This window comes from Entelurus aequoreus, linkage group LG19 (genome assembly GCF_033978785.1).
Source record: "Entelurus aequoreus isolate RoL-2023_Sb linkage group LG19, RoL_Eaeq_v1.1, whole genome shotgun sequence".
In the NCBI taxonomy this organism is placed as follows: Eukaryota; Metazoa; Chordata; class Actinopteri; order Syngnathiformes; family Syngnathidae; genus Entelurus; species Entelurus aequoreus.
The window spans coordinates 37882984-37901732 of NC_084749.1; the positions used below are offsets into that span (position 1 = coordinate 37882984).

The 18749-nt window shown below is 39.0% G+C and overlaps 1 protein-coding gene across 1 annotated transcript in view; it reads left to right on the forward strand.

The window, feature by feature from the left end:
- adcy1a (adenylate cyclase 1a) overlaps positions 1-18749 on the forward strand; it is a 272153-nt gene that overhangs the window by 163713 nt on the left and 89691 nt on the right. Inside the window, exons 6-9 of the mRNA XM_062028481.1 lie at positions 542-700; positions 1066-1207; positions 3173-3328; positions 14287-14481. Of these exons, the coding sequence (XP_061884465.1) occupies positions 542-700; positions 1066-1207; positions 3173-3328; positions 14287-14481 (652 nt within the window). The remainder of the gene's footprint in view (positions 1-541; positions 701-1065; positions 1208-3172; positions 3329-14286; positions 14482-18749) is intronic.

Consider the following 18749-nt stretch of genomic DNA (forward strand, 5'->3'; position numbering starts at 1 on the left):
AGGGGATCATTATGATGCGTTCAAGAGTCTTATGGCCTGAGGGAAGAAGCTGTTACAGAACCTGGAGGTTCTGCTTTGGAGGCTGCGGAACCTCTTTCTAGAGTCCAGCAGTGAAAACAGTCCTTGGTGGGGGTGGGTGGAGTCTCTGCAGATTTTCTGAGCCCTGGTCAGGCAGCGGCGTTTTGCGACCTCCTGGATAGGGCATTTTTTTCCATAACTTGAGTTGATTTATTTTGGAAAACCTTGTTACATTGTTTAATGCATCCAGCGGGGCATCGCAACAAAATTAGGCATAATAATGTGTTAATTCCACGACTGTATATATCGGTATCGGTTGATATCGGAATCGGTAATTAATAGTTGGACAATATCGGAATATTGGATATCGGTAAAAAAAGCCATTATCGGACATCTCTAGTCCACAGTATTGGCAAGATGTTTGAATGTATTGGAGCCACACCTCCACTTTCTCAACACTATGAAAGTTGTCAGAAGATTTACATGGCTGCCCCTCCCTCTCAACGCATGCATTTTCTCATAGGTCAGTGGTAGAGGCAACTGAGGTGGACTTGAACATGCGTGTTGGCCTACACACGGGACGGGTGCTGTGTGGTGTGCTGGGCCTCAGGAAATGGCAGTATGATGTCTGGTCAAACGATGTCACTTTGGCAAATGTGATGGAGGCCGGTGGACTGCCTGGGTCAGTACTCACTGTTACTACCACAGAAACAAGACAAGCATGAAGCAAATGCAGTAGACATTTACTTACTCAGTATGTCATCCGGTCACGTTATGCTGGTTTTTCAACCAGATGTATTCAGATTCTTACCTCATTTCACTGTGTTCTTGTGTGCATGTCACCTACATACACAAAGTACAATGGCAATTTTTGAGTAATCCTGCTAACCACTAGACACATGTTCACCCATTTTACATGAGTGGATTCATTACAAAAAAATGCAAAAAAAAGATATGTAAGCGAATGGCAAATTACTGTGATATTTGTGTAAAGTGACACCAGTTTTAGCATTAAAAGCTTCATTTTGTCTTTGCTTGTGCTCTCAGCAAGGTGCACATCACAAGGACCACCTTGGAGTGTTTAAATGGCGATTATGAGGTGGAACCCGGCTTTGGACACAAGAGACACTCCTTTCTGCAGAAGCATCACATAGAGACATTTTTCATCGTGCCATCACACAGACGCAAAGTACAGCTGATTTTTTATTTTTTTCGCATTTTCTCTCTTTTTCACTTGGGTATAACACATCTGTCCGTAGTGTAGTAGTAGTAGGTAATCCGCTGGGACAGGCAGAGAAGCAGGTCATGTGTTAAGCTGCTACATACATGGCTGGTATCACTGTCTTACTCAACATGTACACGTACGCGCGGATGGTTTTTATTATTGCTCGGACGTAGTTTGCAGAGAAACTACAACTCATTTCTATTTACGTTGCATGACTAGTTAGTACGAGATTACAGAGATTATTGAATGCTGGCGTTGAATTGTATTTCATTATGGAGGTGGTTTAATATTAATTAGAATAGAATGGACTTTATTGTCATTATATGTGCATATAACAAGATTAAGGACTCCAACTTAAGGTGCGGTAGTGGGAACAAATATGGGATAAAAAAAAATAAATTACACAAAAAGTAATAAAGATAAAACTAAGAATTGGAATAAATAGACACATTATATATTGTATTACATTGAAACTTGCGTAAAAAGATAAACACATTGAAATTTTACACAGCCCATTTCTGCTTAAATAACTTTATGGGCATATATATCCAAGACCAGATCAAGAGCAGCACAGGCCACATTTTACATGCAGGTTTTTTTTTTAAATACTACTGGTTTTGCATATATCAAAGTGGGTTTTCATGTTAAATGTAAATGTTAAATGCTGTTTTGTACTTACTATACTACCACAGATGTACAATACTTTGAAAAATATTGATTCACTTAATGAAACCGTGACATTTATCGGGCGGTTTATTACCATTTCTGCTAATGTGACAAACAGGCTTTCGACTGCAATTTAAGGCTAAAAGCTTGATTTGATGTTACATTGATATCTTTGCAGCTTGTTTTACATTTTTAATTCTAGAAAATATATCAAGAACAGTTTAAGTTTAAATATTTTACACCATATTAAAGGATTAGAATTGAAAGTACCTTAAATGGCCAAAAAAAAAAAAAAAAATGCTTTTGGAGTTTATCTAGCACCTTTAAATGTTTTTCACAAAGTTGTATCAGGCCCATTTTTGGACATTTTAAGTATAGGCGACATGCATACTTGTGTATTATATGGCTACTATTTAAAATTTTAGATTTTTATTGCATGTTAAAACATACATTTATGTTATTTCCTACATCATTATTAATGTCATGATTACTATCTTGGACTCCAAATGTCATAATCTACATTTAACATGTATTTCAATTTAAGTAATACTATATATGTATGTATGTATGTATATGTATATACATACAGTACAGGCCAAAAGTTTGGACACACTTTCTCATGCAATGTGTTTTCTTTATTTTCAAGACTATTTACATTGTAGATTGTCACTGAAGGCATCAAAACTATGAATGAACACACGTGGAGTGTGAAATAACTGAGAACATGTTTTATATTCTAGTTACTTCAAAATAGCCACCTTTTTCTGTGATTACTGTTTTGCACACTCTTGGCATTCTCTCGATGAGCTTCAAGAGGTAGTCATCTGAAAGGGTTTTCACATCATAGTTATGATGCCTTCAGTGACAATCTACAATGTAAATAGTCAGGAAAATAAAGAAAACCCATTGAAATGAGAATGTGTGTCCAAACTTTTGGTCAGTACTGTATATGTTTGTGTATGTATGTATTATATATATATATATATATATATACAAACATGAATACACTGATACATATGTACATACACACACACACATATATATATATATATATATATATATATATATATATATATACATATATATATATATATATATATATATATATATATATATATATATATAGTATTTTATAATGAAAAAACACATGCCAATTGTTTCCTGTGTGTCTTGTATCCATAGGGAAAAAGCATTCATCAGTATCAGTATCATAGATAACCGTATATTTTTTACATATCCAACTAGCTTTTACTATTTTTCCAGATATTTCCTGGTTTAATCCTGTCTGACATCAAACCAGCCAAGAGGATGAAGTTCAAGACCGTGTGCTACCTGCTAGTGCAGCTCATGCACTGCAGGAAGATGTTCAAGGCTGAGATCCCCTTCTCCAATGTCATGACCTGTGAGGATGACGACAAGGTGTGTACTGGTCTCTATTTTATTGTGGGAAAGTTTCACTTTTTGTATACCGTATTTCCTTGAATTGCCGCCGGGTATATAGTATGCGCCTGCCTAGAATTACCGCCGGGTCAAACTCGTTTCGCAAATCAATTAGCGCATGCTTGGAATTACCGCCGGGTCAGAATTACCGCCGGGTCAAACTCGTTTCGCAAAATATTATTTTCATTAGCGCATGTCTATAATTACCGCCGGGTCAAACTCGTTTCGCAAAATACTTAGCATATGCCTAGAATTTCCGCCGGGTCAAACTCGTCACGTCACGAGTGACACTTCACCTGTCATCATTTTCAAAATGGAGTCTGCAGTCTGCAGGTGTACCTAATGTTGTGGCCCAGCAGCGACTGCAGCACAGATTTCATATTTCAGTCATTCACAACTCCTCCAACACGAACATTATACTTTTTGCACTTTTTGGCTTCTTATTAAATAACTTTTTTAAATAGATTCAATCTTGCACATGGAAACGTTAAGTGTGGGCTTTAGTTGATATAACACTCCCGTCAGGGGGTGCATTCTACGGCGGGGGTGCATTATCCGGCACAACACCGGGATGATTCATTGTGCTTTAAATTTTATTGCGGCATTAAGCGATGTCACGATGGTATCCTTACATCACACTCAAATTTATAAGCGCATGCTTAAATTTACCGCATGCCTTTGGTAAGCGCCGGAGTGAGAAGAGGTTTTAAATTAATTACCGCCCCGGCGCTAATTCAAGGAAATACGGTAAATCAAACAGCTTCCCTTTCTGCATTATAAACTAATTTCTGACGAATACGATATTTGACACAGCAGTATGTTGTTATAAAGCCAAACCAAGAAACAGAGACAAAATACTCAAAATGTGTAAGTATTGATATTCCTCTGTGTTTTTACAACACTTGTGGTAGTGCTGTTGTGTGTTTGAGGTAGGATGAAATAATCTGAAAATACAAAAATACAGTGGTACCTCATGCCACCTTGTGTACAAGTTTAATCGCTACTGTGACACACCTGTGCACTGAACTGTGACGTCCAGTGTCGCTCATTGAAATGAATCGAAATCGATTTAATCCTTGCCTGGCCCCCTCAAAACACCACCATTTTTCCATGTAACATGCCTTTTAAAAAGAAAAAACACATTGTGTATATACAATATATGTTTTTTACAAGTTATTTATACTGTGGAGGTCTTGCACCTCCGGGTTCTTTGGACCACCAATCATCAACATGACAGGCTCTTCCATGGGTACAACAGTGCTTTATTGGCAGGATTGTGCAAAAGTATTTTTGTGCTTTTCAGCAATTGTCTTTCGAGCACTGGAATGGTCTCTCACCAGAGTGTCGTCTGTCTTGCTCTCGCTCTCGTTCGTGCTCGTGCTACACCAACCGCCATCAACAACTCTTCCCCCACTCCTTCCCGGCTGCTGCCTTTAACAGAGCGACAGATAATTAGATAAACACGCCCAGGTGGGCCATCTACGCACCTGTCGCTGATCTCGAAGCCGGTCCTGGCACACCCCGCTTCGCTGCAGGTGCGCAGGCCACGCCCCCCCACATATACGTTTTTAACTTATGTTGTATGGATACAATATAAGTTATTTTTTTTATTGATATTAATACTATTGTACCATAAACAATACAATTGAATGTAATACAAACAACAACAGTGGTTGTATGAAGTAAAGTAATAATAACGTACAACATTTACCTTGGAAAGCAGACTTCTATGTTATCTTACTTGAGCTGTTTCTTCATCACACACACCATTAAGTACCAATAATTGTCACACACACACTAGGTGTGGTGAAATTAACCTCTGCATTTGACCCATCCCCTCGTTTTTATCCCCTTGGGAGGTGAGGGGAGCAGTGAGCAGCAGCGGTGGCCGTGCTCGGGAATCATTTTGGTGATTTAACCCCCAATTCCAACCCTTGATGCTGAGTGCCAAGCAGGGAAGTAATGGGTCCCATTTTTATAGTCTTTGGTTTGACTCGGCCGGGGATTGAACTCACGACCTACTGATCTCAGGGCAGACACTCTAACCACAAGGCCACTGAGCAAGAGCTTTACCATAATTTAATGATTTCGTTTTGAAATGATTTTATTTATTTATGTATTTATTTAACAGAGACAGTACAATTAAACATTGCTACCCGATGTCAAAGTACATAAGACTTCTAGCCACAGGCTAATTTGCAACCCTCGTCCCTGGTTAGGCTTTTAAAGAAAAGTTGAGAAAAGTGTATAACACATACAAACGGATTAAGACAAATACAACATAAAAATACATTAAAAATAATTTGCCCCATTTGTCCATTACTACACCCAGATCTAGTGTTCACACTTCTTAAAGTTAAAGTTAAAGTACCAATGATTGTCACACACACACTAGGTGTGGTGAAATTTGTCCTCTGCATTTGACCCATCCCCTTGTTTACCCCCTGGGAGGTGAGGGGAGCAGTGGGCAGCAGCAGGGCCACGTCCAGTAATAATTTTTGGTGATTTAACCCCCAATTCCATTGATGCTGAGTGCCAAGGAGGGAGGGAATGGGTCCCATTTTTATAGTCTTTGGTATGACTCGGCCAGGGTTTGAACTCACAACCTACCGATCTCAGGGCGGACACTCTAACCACTAGGCCAATGAGTAAGCCACTTTTTCAGTTTTGCGGAGAAAAGTTTAATGTCCGACTGTGACTTTAACTCCAGTGGCAAAGAGTTCCACAGATCTGAGGCCTTCACTGAGAACGCAGACTGACCCAGAGTGGTCCGGCAGCTTTTTAACGCCCTTCGACTGCACCTTGGTACTCCCATACCTTCGACTAATAAGTCGATAAATAACTTTTTCGACATATTTTGCGTCAGTATGGTACAGACTGGCAGCGCTATACATTCAAACTGCTTTGTCAAGTCAGTCGCTCGGTCATGTGTTTGTTTTTGATGACATAGTTCTTTAATTCATTGAATATCATCCACTTTTTCTACTCAGCACTGTTCTTTTCACACACTTTCTTTTTTCCAAGGGTTGAAAAAACTAACCAATGTCGATATCTAGCTATAAGCTATTGCTAAAGGGTTGTTAGTGGCAGTTTTGATCAAACTCGGGCATTCGTTATGCCACAGTGGGGAGGCGCCTAACCTCAACCTAACCTACATATATGCTCGCAACCTCAAGCAGAACAAGTAGCCTAGAGCAGTGTTTTTCAACCACTGTGTGGCGTGAGATACAGTCTGGTGTGCCGTGGGAGATGATCTAATTTCACCTATTTGGGGTAAAAATATTTGCAATATTTGCAAACCAGTAATTATAGTCTGCAAATTATGTGTTGTTGTTGAGTGCCAGTGCTGTCTAGAGCTCGGCAGAGTAACCGTGTAGTACTCTTCCATATCAGTAGGTGGCAGCAGGTAGCTAATTGCTTTGTAGATGTCGGAAACAGCGGGAGGCGGCGTGAAGGTAAAAAGGTGTCTAATGCTTGAACAAAAAATAAACAAAAGGCGAGTGCCCCTAAGAAAAGGGATTAAAGCTTAGGGATGGCTATGCAGAACGAAACTAAAACTGAACTGGCTACAAAGTAAACAAAAACAGAATGCTGGACGACAGCAAAGACTTACTGTGGAGCAAAGACGGCGTCCACAATGTACATCCGAACATGACAGGAAAATCAACAATGTCCCCACAAAGAAAAAGAAAAACAACTGAAATATTCTCGATTGCTAAAACAAAGTAGATGCGGGAAATATCACTCATAGGAAGACATGAAACTGCTGCAGGAAAATACCAAAAAAATTAGAAAAAGCAACCAAAATAGGAGCGCAAGACAAGAACTAAAACACTACACACAGGAAAACAGCAAAACACTCCAAATAAGTCACGGTGGGATGTGACAGGTGGTGACAGTACACCTACTTTGAGACAAGAGCTTTAATGATGCATGGTTGGTTATGGTTTAAAGTAATATCCAACAATTGCGACAACGATTTTTTACTGTCAACTGAGTTTCGTTTTTTAATTATTTCTGCTGGTAGTGTGCCTCTGGATTTTTTCAACGCAAAAAATGTGCCTTTGTCAGGCTTGGTCAAAAATAGGACTCAGATGCAGAATAGGGAACAATCCGGTAGGCTTTTATTTTGAAAGTTTATTTTCACCTCCAGAGTCAGGGCAAATCAGCATAGGCTATAACCTGACGAGTCGGTGAAAAAAGGTTCCACAAAAAGGAACAACCGAAAATCACTCCGAAAGGAGGAAACGCAAAAACAATAACAATGTATACTTGGCGCAGGATATAATCTATGATATTTATCATAAATAAAAAATGCTCCAGAAGGAGGGAGAAACAATGTTATAAAACTTCTACACTGTATCTTATCTAAAAAGGGTTAACAAAAGGTGTCACTCAAAAAATTGAGGAAAAGGAAGAACTGTAAGAAAAAACTGAAAACTCACCACTTCGGCTGCAAAACCAAATGACTAAAATCACTCTGCTGAGGAGGAGAAAAGGAAAACTCAAAATATCAACAAGGGAATTCAGGATCAAGGCTTGGACAGGACACTAGAGAGGCACGAACAAACGAGACAATCTGGCACAGAACAAAGGGAGGCGTGGGCTTATAAGACACATGAGGGTAATGGGGAACAGGTGGAAACAATCAGGGATCAGGGATGACGTCAGACTGATGACACAAAAGGAAGGGCAAGTGACCTGAAACGAGAGGAGAGTTACTTTTCAAACTAAAACATGCAATTCACAAGACAGAAAAAAACAAGACAAGACATCCCTCGCCGCCGTGTGACAGCCTTGGCTCAAAAAAGGTTGAAAAACACTGGCCTAGAGACAGCGTGTCTCATCTCATAAACTGGGGCACTCGTAAAAGCACTGTTTTACAGTTTGAAATGTTCTTTGTCAAACTTTTCGAAAAATAGACATGACACACTTTTGCTGGTCTATACTGATTCAGGTAATTACATTTGCAAACATCTTTGGACCGACACTTTCTCTAACTGGCTTAATCGACAACTTTTTTTTTTTGCCTTTAGTAGCTTGCTGTTGTCTTAGAACAGTGGTCCCCAACCTTTTTGTAGCTGGGGACCGGTCAACGCTTGAAAATTTGTCCCACGAACCGGGTGGGAGGGAGATTTTTTTAATTTTTTATTTTTTTTTCATAAAGAAATACAATCACGTGTGCTTACGGACTGTATCCCTTCAGACTGTATTGATCTATATTGATATATAATGTATATATTGTGTTTTTTATGTTGATTTAATTAAAAAAAAAAAAAAAATGTTTTGTTTTTTTAATTTTTATTATAAATTTCTTGCACGGCCCGGTACCAATCGGTATGCGGACCGGTACCCGGTGGTTGGGGACCACTGTCTTAGAATGTTCACATGATTATCCATTATCCTCAATGAAGTAGCCAACACCTGGGTTGTGTTTGAGGTTTCTTCCTAAATACTTTTTCCTTCTCCTCAACACCCCATCCCTTCCTCACACACACACACACACACACACACACACACACACACACACACACACACACACACACACACACACACACACACACACACACACACACACACACACACACACACACACACACACACACACACACACACACACACACACACACGCACACACACAGACCTCTGCACAGCCAGATTTATTGTACATGTCACACACCAACATGACTCCTACAGTACCACTACAGGCCAGTTATTTTCAACAATTAACATTGTGTGCACTGTCTCACACACACAAACTCTCAGTTCAACCAAGTCCACAAACAAAAATATAATATTTTTTCTGTTACTATGCATGTTGCTTAGTGGGACTTCTGGCATTCCTTGTGACGCTGAAGATTTGAAGCTTTGAAATGTGCTAATGACGCCTGACATATAAGGCAGAATGGCTTGCCATTATGTTCAACAAAAAAATATAAACTCTCCCACTCTGTTAAACATGTCCTGTGTTCTTTTTCATATTTTCGTTTTGCTGTGCTTTGTTTCCCTGCCATTTTGAGAGCGAACTTGTCGCAAATTGTTTACTACTGTGATCTCACGCACATGCACGTTTGACGTCACTCAAACCGGCTTCGGCTTCTTCTTCTTATGTTAGAATGACCATACGTCCTCTTTTCCCCGGACATGTCCTCTTTTGCGGGGCTGTCCGGGCGGGGTTTCTTAAATGCCTCAAATGTCCGGCATTTTGAGTTAGAGTTGCGTGTATTTTCAATGTATGTATGGATGCAGGTATGTAAATGTGAGGGTGGTCTTCCCGTCCTGCTGCGGGGAGTCTCTCGGCCCCTCGGGGTGGGGCGGCCCGCCTTTCTGTCTGCGTGGGGTGTTGTCTCTCGCTGGCTCGGGGGCTAGCTGTCTCCCGTGCCTTGTCCTCTGCTGGGTGGGTCTGTCTGTAGTCGTTGCATGTGTCCAGCTCTGGGGTTCCTGTCGCTGGCCGGCCTGGCTGTGAGGGGCCGGTGGTCCCTTGTTCCCTGGGCACCGCACCGGCTGTTTTGGGTTGGGCGTTCTGGGTGGCTGGAGCCGTACTTTGGCTCCCGCACACACTGGGAGACATATATATTGTGCATACAAATGCACATACATACTCACACACACACACACACACACACTATTAAACATACATATATACACACATACGAATATTAATTCATTAATACATACATACACACACACATTGTTACTTACCCACATACATAGGTACCTACGGTCCCACATATGCATACATACCTGTACATACATACATACATACTGGAGAAAACATTGCTAAAAAGTTGGCAGAGGGGCATTTTTACCACTGTGTTACATGACCTCCTGGTACCCTAGCACCTCCAAAACCCTCAAATCTAAACTTCAAACATCCCAGAACAAGCTAGTCAGGTTACTTCTAGACCTCCACCCCAGATCCCACCTCACTCCACTTCTCCAAAGTGGGCTGGCTCAGGGTGGAGGACAGAGTAAAACAACTTGCACTGAGCCTAGTCTATAAAATCCGCTACACCTCCCTGATACCGAAGTACATGTCAAACTACTTCCTTAACGTAAATGACCGCCATAACCACAACACCAGGGGGAGCTCCACTAACCACGTTAAACCCAGATTCCGAACTAACAAAGGTCTTAACTCATTCTCTTTCTATGCCACATCAATGTGGAATGCGCTCCCAACAGGTATAAAAGAAAGGGCATCTCTATCCTCCTTCAAAACCGCAATAAAAGTTCACCTCCAGGCAGCTACAACCCTAAACTAACACCCTCCCCGGATTGCTAATAATCAAATGTAAACAATCAAATGCAGATACTTTTTCTTATGCCTTCTGATCTCTCTCTCTCTCTCTCTCTCTCTCTCTCTCTCTCTCTCTCTCTCTCTCTCTCTCTCTCTCTCTCTCTCTCTCTCTCTCTATGTCCACTACTTGCTGTCCATATCCTACCCCCGCCCCCTCCACACCCCTGATTGTATATAATGTAAATAATTAAATGTGATTATCTTGTGTGATGACTGTATTATGATGATAGTATATATCTGATAGTATATATCTGTATCATGAATCAATTTAAGTGGACCCCGACTTAAACAAGTTGAAAAACGTATTCGGGTGTTACCATTTAGTGGTCAATTGTACGGAATATGTACTTCACTGTGCAACCTACTAATAAAAGTCTCAATCAATCAATCAATCACTTTTCCTTTTAACAACTGTAGTTACTTGAGTGGTTTTCTGAAGTCACCAAATCGGATCTGCTCAACGCCTTGACTAACACTCAGCTAACGTTTGGGGAGCTGAGGAGACCAATTTTTCAAGCTTTTCAGGTGGAATTATTTCCCATTCTTGCTTGATGTACAGCTTCATAATATGCCACACATTTTCAATGGGAGACAGATCTGGACTACAGGCAGGCCAGTCTAGTACCCGCACTATTTTACTATGAAGCCACGCTGTCGTAACACGTGGCTCGGCATTGTCTTGCCGAAATAAGCAGGGGCCTCCATAATAACGTTGCTTGGATGGCAACATACACTATATTGCCAAAAGTATTTGGCCACCTCCCTTAAATCACATATAAACTTGAATGTAGAAAACAGTCTTCATGCCTAAGTGCTTGATTTTATACACCTGTGGCCGGGCCAAGTGATTAGGACACCTGATTATGATCATTTGGATGGGTGGCCAAATCATTTTGGCAATATAGTGTATGTTGCTCCAAAACCTGTATGTACCTTTCGGCATTAATGGTTACCCATGCCTTGGGCACTAATAGACCCCCATACCATCACAAATGCTGACTTTTGAACTTTGCACCTAGAACAGTCCGGATGGTTCTTCACCTCTTTGCTCCGGAGGACACGACGTCCACAGTTTCCAAAAACAATTTGAAATGTGGACTCGTCAAACCACAGAACACTTTTCCACTTTGCATCAGTCCATCTTAGATGAGCTCGGGTTTAGCGAAGCCGGCAGCGTTTCTGGGTGTTGTTGATAAATGGCTTTCGCATTGCATAGTAGAGTTTTAACTTGCACTTACAGTTGTAGCGACGAACTGTAGTTACTGACAGTGGTTTTCTGAAGTCACCAAACCGCATCTGCTCAACGCCCTGACTGCGCCTAGAAATTCTGTCCATACGAGTTATCAACAGAATCGGTGACAAAAGGCAGCCTTGGTTTATGTGCTTTGCTATGGATTTTTTCCCCCCAAAGATTGTATTTTTTTTACTCATCCTCCCCCAGCGTCTACCTTTTTCCCATCTTTTACGGGGCGCCTTGTGGCGACCCATCAGCGTTCTTGTTCTGTAACCCTATACACTGTTTGTTTATCTAAATTACAACGGGTTTGTGCTGAAAACAAATGCTGTTGTACTTGTGCAATGACTGAATATAGATCCATACATCTAGTATTAAATGAGGAAAGACTGTTGTGATATATTAAATTCTAGTACCCTTTACAACATCCTATCTCTGTGTGATGTTTTTTTTATAAACAAAGTACAGATTCCAGCACAACATTGAGTAATTTTTAAGAGTAGCAATATCAGGTTTGAAGCCCATATTTAAAAGGATGTGCAGGACAAAAAAGGGCTCAGTGCTGCCACGTAGGTTGTTGTTGTAGATTGTGTGTCCGTCTGGCGAAGTGATGGCAAATTGCATTGACAATGAATGTGTTCATATAAAACAGTTTAAAAAACATTAGTAAAGGTTAATTGTGTTTTATAAAAAAAAAGAAAAAAAGCTCAAACTAGTTGACAGTTTGAAATGTTCCAAGGTTGAAGGCATTTTTAATGTCTTTTGGATAGAGTATATGTTCAGGGAAAGTAAATGCAATTTCCTACCTGTTCATGGTGGATGTTTTCTGGCGGCTCTTACGGCGTTCATTTCAGTTCAGTTCAGTTTCAGTTTATTTCAAACATGCATACGATACAATATAATGCATCACATATTTCCAGTTGTTTCATTACAGCACGTCCGAAAAGGAGTAGGAAGAAGCAGAGCTTATTTAATCCTACCCCTTTTCATTCCACAGCAATTTTATCCAATTTCCTTGTTCTCTGTATCAGAACAGTGAATAAATACATAATATAAAATAGTAAGTAAACAAATATTAAATACATAAATAATCTTTATCTCAAAAGAACAAAAAGGGTTCAAGATGTTCATCATAATTATTGTTCTGTGTACTTTGTGAACACTTGTAGTTCGAACAGTCTCTTAAACTGAATCATATTGGTGCTTTGTTTGATTTATTTAGTTAATCCATTCCATAATTTAATTCCACATACTGATATGCTAAAGTTTTTAAGTGTTGTACGAGCATACCAATGTTTTAAATGAGATTTTCCTCTAAGGTTATATGTTTCCTCTTTTGTTGAGAAGAATTGTCGTACATTCTTGGGTAGCAGGCTATAGTTTGCGTTGTACATAATTTTAGCTGTTTGCAAATGCACCATATCGTTGAATTTCAATATTTTTGATTCAATAAATAAAGGATTTGTATGTTCTCTATATCCAACACTATGTATTATTCTAATTTATCTTTTTTGTAACACAGTTATTGAATGAAGCGCACATTTGTAGTTGTTTCCCCATATTTCTGAACAATAACTCAGATATGGCAACACTAGCGAGCACTAAAGAATATGAAGTGATTTTATGGTCGACAACAGGTTTTGCTTTATTCATTATTGACGTGTTTCTTGCTACTTTATGTTGTGTATTTTTTTACATGAGATTTCCAGTTCATTTTATCATCTATTGTTACACCGAAAAATTAGTTTTATTTTACCCTTTCAATATCTACTCCGTCTATTTGTATTTGTGTTTGACTTTCCCTTCAACTGTTACCAAATAGAAATATTTTAGTTTTACTGTGATTCAAAGATAGTCTGTTTTTGTCAAACCCTCTTTTTAATTTGTACATTTCTTCTGTTATTATTATTAGCTTCTGTGTGTTCTCTCCTGAACAAAACGCAGTTGTATCATCTGCAAATAATACTAACTTGAAGTCCTTTGTAACTTTACAAATGTCCTTTATATAGAGATTGAACAATTTTGGTCCAAGTATTGATCCCTGAGGTACGCCACAAAATATTTTCAGCTCTGTAGAAGTGTGTTCGCCTGTTTTTACATATTGCTTCCTGTTGGTTAACCCAGTTCAAGACCAACCCTCTGATGCCATACCGTTCTAATTTGTTTATTAAGATGCTATGATTAATTGTGTCAAATGATTTTGTTAAATCCGTAAACACATTTACAACTGACATTTACTACTAACGATGGGGAGGCTCATAACTGAAATGTATGCTCGCAACTTATAGCATAACAGTTCCACAACCAGCTTTTGCAAGCAACAGAAAAACAGATCAAATAGTCTAAGTCTAATACCGTATCACTATCAGAGTCTAACTGTTTTGTGTGTGGTGTTTGTGACAGCGGAGAGCCTTACGGACTGCATCAGAGAAGTTAAGAAATCGAACATCCTTCTCCGCCGCCACCGTCCAGCAATCGCCAGGAACACGGGTCAACCGTTACATTGGAAGGCTCATAGAAGCTCGGCAGACCGAGTCGGAGACATCGGATATTAACTCCATGACGTTGTTCTTCAGGAACAGAAACAGGGAACGCAGGGTAAGACCAATCACACTTACGCAACATATGCAGATAGGAAAAGACTTGTGTAAATGTTTACAGTACTAATGCAGCAAATATATACACAACGGTATACTATATCGAGTTACAGTCAGAAGTGTACATACTAAGCACTCAACATTGCATGAATGTCTTTTAAATGTTGGGCACTGAAAGATTTATTTGAACCGTGTTTTTTCTAGGATGGTATAAAACCCAAAACTTGGCACGTTGTGTAGTTTGTAAATAAAAACAGAATACAAGGATCTGCAAATCCTTTTCAACTTATATTTATAGACTGCAAAAACAAGATATTTGATGTTCGAACTGAGAAACTTATTTTTTTTTGTAAATAATCATTAACTTACAATTTAATGGCAGCAACACATTGCAAAAAAGTTGGCAGAAGGGCATTTTTACCACTGTGTTACATGGCCTTTTCTTCTAGCAACACTCAGTTAACGTTTTGAAACTAAGGAGACCAATTTTTGAAGCTTTTCAGGTGAAATTCTTTCCCATTCTCGCTTGATGTACAGCTTAAGTTGTTCAACAGTCTGGGGTCTCCGTTGTGGAATTTTAGGCTATATATTGCACCACATATTTTTAATGGGAGACATGTCTGGACTACAAGCTGGTCAGTCTAGTTCCCACACTCTTTTACTATGAAGCCACGCTGTTGTAATATGTGGCTTGGTATTGTCTTGATGAAATAAGCAGGGGCGTCCGTGATAACGTTGCTTGGAGAGCAACATATGTTACTCCAAAACCTGTATGTACCTTTCAGCATTAACGGTGCCTTCACAGATGTGTAAGTTACCCATGCCTTGGGCACTAATACACCCCCATACCATCACAGATGCTGGCTTTTGAACTTTGCACCTATAACAATCTGGATGGTCGTTTTCCTCTTTGGTCCAAAAACGATTTGAAATGTGGACTCGTCGGACCACAGAACACTTTTCCACTTTGCATCAGTCTGTCTTAGATGAGCTCGGGCCCAGCAAAGTTGGTGGCGTTTCTGGGTGTTGTTGATAAATGGCTTTGGTTTTGCATAGTAGAGTTTTAACTTGCACTTACAGATGTAGCGATAAACTGTAGTTACTGACAGTGGTTTTCTGAAGTGTTCCTGAGCCCATATGGCGATATCCTTTACACACTGATGTCACTTTTTGATGCAGTACAGCCTGAGGGATCGAAGGTCCGTAATATCATCGCTTAAGTGCAGTGATTTATCCAGATTCCCTGAATCTTTTGATAATATTACGGACCGTAGATGGTTAATCCCCTAAATTCCTTGCAATAGCTCGTTGAGAAATGTTGTTCTTAATCCTTGTTTGTGAATTACTGAGCATTTCATGGAAGTTGCTTTTATACCCAATCATGGCACCCACCTGTTCCCAATTAGTCTGTTCACCTGTGGGATGTTCCAAATAAGTGTTTGATGAGCATTCCTCAACTTTCTCAGTCTTTTTTTGCCACTTGTGCCAGCTTCTTTGAAACATGTTGCAGGCATCAAATTCCAAATGAGCTAAAAAATAACAACGTTTTTCAGTTTGAACATTAGATATCTTGTCTTTGCGGTCTATTCAATTGAATATCGGTTGAAAGGATTTGCAAATCATTGTATTCTGTTTTTATTTACCATTTACACAACGAACCAACTTCACCGGTTTTGGGGTCTGTATGACTGCACATCATACTGTACATCTTCAACGATTTTTAAAAACAAGAACTGTTTTTTTTGGTTTTGTTTTTTTGTCAGTTTTCGGACTGTAAAAAGCAGGCTGGAATTAAGCTTCTGCAATGTTCTTTACAAAGCTCCAACCTCAACTCTATTGAAAATTGTGTAGAGTGCCTTGAAAGCCAGATGTGTACCAGGAAACTAACCAATTTACACAAATATGTATAACGACGTAGATACAGGATGTATAATTATTCCACACTGGAAATATACTGGTTCAAACTAATTATCAAGTGTATGAAAACGTCAGCTCATTCCACATTCAGTACAATAACGTGCTTTGTGACTGCACACTCCTCCTATGTGTTTTCTCGCACACCCTACACAGCTCAATTTTTTTCCCCCTGTATTTCCCTTGCACCCACGCCTGTAGTCTATGATGTGTGCGAGCGTGTGTATGTGTGTGTTTGACTAATTCACCCACCCTCTCAGGAGGGGTTGCAGATAATGATTTGGGAAAGTCTGAGCAGCACACAAGGTATCTTTCCCCTATGTGTGCGTGGGCAGCGCCCATAGACCAATAAATGAGACACAGAACAGGGAATTGTGTGCGTGGGAGTGTGGGTGCGTGTGCGCGCGCACGTTTGTGTGTGTGTGTATCAGAATAATAAAAGAAAGCCAACTAAGTACAGTAGAACAAGTCAGGAATCAGTCATGTCAGCAGATGCAGTCCTTCATGTTTAATATTGGAGATACCATACTGTAAGTTATAAAGCCTTGACATTTTCTGAGTATTAATTTCCTTGCAGGCATTCATTTTATTTGGTGCTTTGAAGTTTTATCCAAATTAAGTTGGATTCACTGTGTTTCAGTTTTATTTTTATCCTCAATCTAAAATAGAATAATACGACACATTCTATAAGAATTTTTTGTATCACTATTTCACTAGCTATAACCAATTAGTTACGTTATGTTGGTAATGTACTTCAATGCAGTGTTGTTGTTTACATTTGTATTACATGTAATTGAGGGTTGCTGAAGTAGAATATGCAACTTACCGGTACCTTAAATAATTGAATGTTATATTTGAGATAGGTCTAGACCACAGGTCTCAAACCCACTTCATTTTATTTGGCCCTCGAAAGCTTGGGAAAAATATGTATCAATAAAGTACTGTAACTTTTCTTACTAAATGTATTATTTATTTCTATTTTGGGAGAAAAACAAAAAAGTACTCCATGTAATCGCAAATTATGTGAACTTAAATATGGTCTAATTATGCAAAAATATATTAACAAACATTCAAACCATTTTTTAAATACAAATAAATACTAATGATAATTTCAAAGCAAGTTATCCATCAAATTGTGTAATGTGAAAGTAGCAATAGATTTCACGGTAAAATTGTGAAATTTACTGTGGTTTTTACAGCATTTTTCTCTAAATGAAAACATTTTTACTTTTTTTACTGTAACAAACTGTGGTGCCGTTTTGGCATTTACAGTAATACACCGAAAAATCTACTGCTGTTGATTTGCGGTAAAAAAAACCAACAACCCAAAAACGAACAAACTGGCAGCTATATGCTATATATGCTATATACCATGAATTGATTAACGTGGAGCCCGACTTAAACAAGTTGAAAAAGTTATCCGGGTGTTACCATTTAGTGGTCAATTGTACGGAATATGTACTGTACTGTGCAATCTACTAATAAAAGTTTCAATCAAAATTCAATCAATCAAAAAAACACTCAGCTGCCAAAATTTTACAGTCAAATTGCATTAAATAAAACCCCAAATGTACATTTTACAGTAAACTTCTGGCAACTGAGCTGCCTTTTCTTTTCTTTTAACCATAAAAACAGCAGTGCTGTTTTTCCATTTACAGTAAAAAACACTAAATTACAAAATTAATATTTATAATTATAAATTTTGAAGTGAAATTATTGCAACTTACCATATTATTTTTTACATTTTAGTTTAAAAAAAATCTACTAATAAAATTCATAGAAAATGTGTGTAATAATAGTATTCACTGTTAGACGCGGCCCTCTGGGGCCAAACTTAACTGTGATGTGGCCCTCAGTGAAAACGACTTTGACACCTCTGGTCTCAACTTTCCATTTTCTCTGTGGATAATTTAGGTGTATAGTGTCACACTAGTGCCCCCTACAGTCCAACCAGCATTAGTAACACATCCTAAACCGCACAATACATTTAAATGTGTTTTCATGAATATGTTATTAACAAATGTACTTGGGTTCCTCCACTGACTGATGGAATTGAGCCCTGAACACCCGTTGGAGTAAATTAAATGTCAATAGTAGAAATGGGTACCAAAACTCGTTTCCATAATGGCACCGGTGCCGACTTAAACGGCAATAAAGAGACCGGCAAAAAAAGCCACTGCAACAAGTGATTGGAGATAATATTGTACAAGTAACGTCATTTAAATGTAGCGTCCAGGCAGATACTTTTTTAAAACTTAATTACTGACCTTAATATGGAAACAGAAATCCTCAGGTCTTAACGCCGCCTATACATTTTGCTATAGCGTTCGCTGCAACCGCAACGCTTCCTCATTA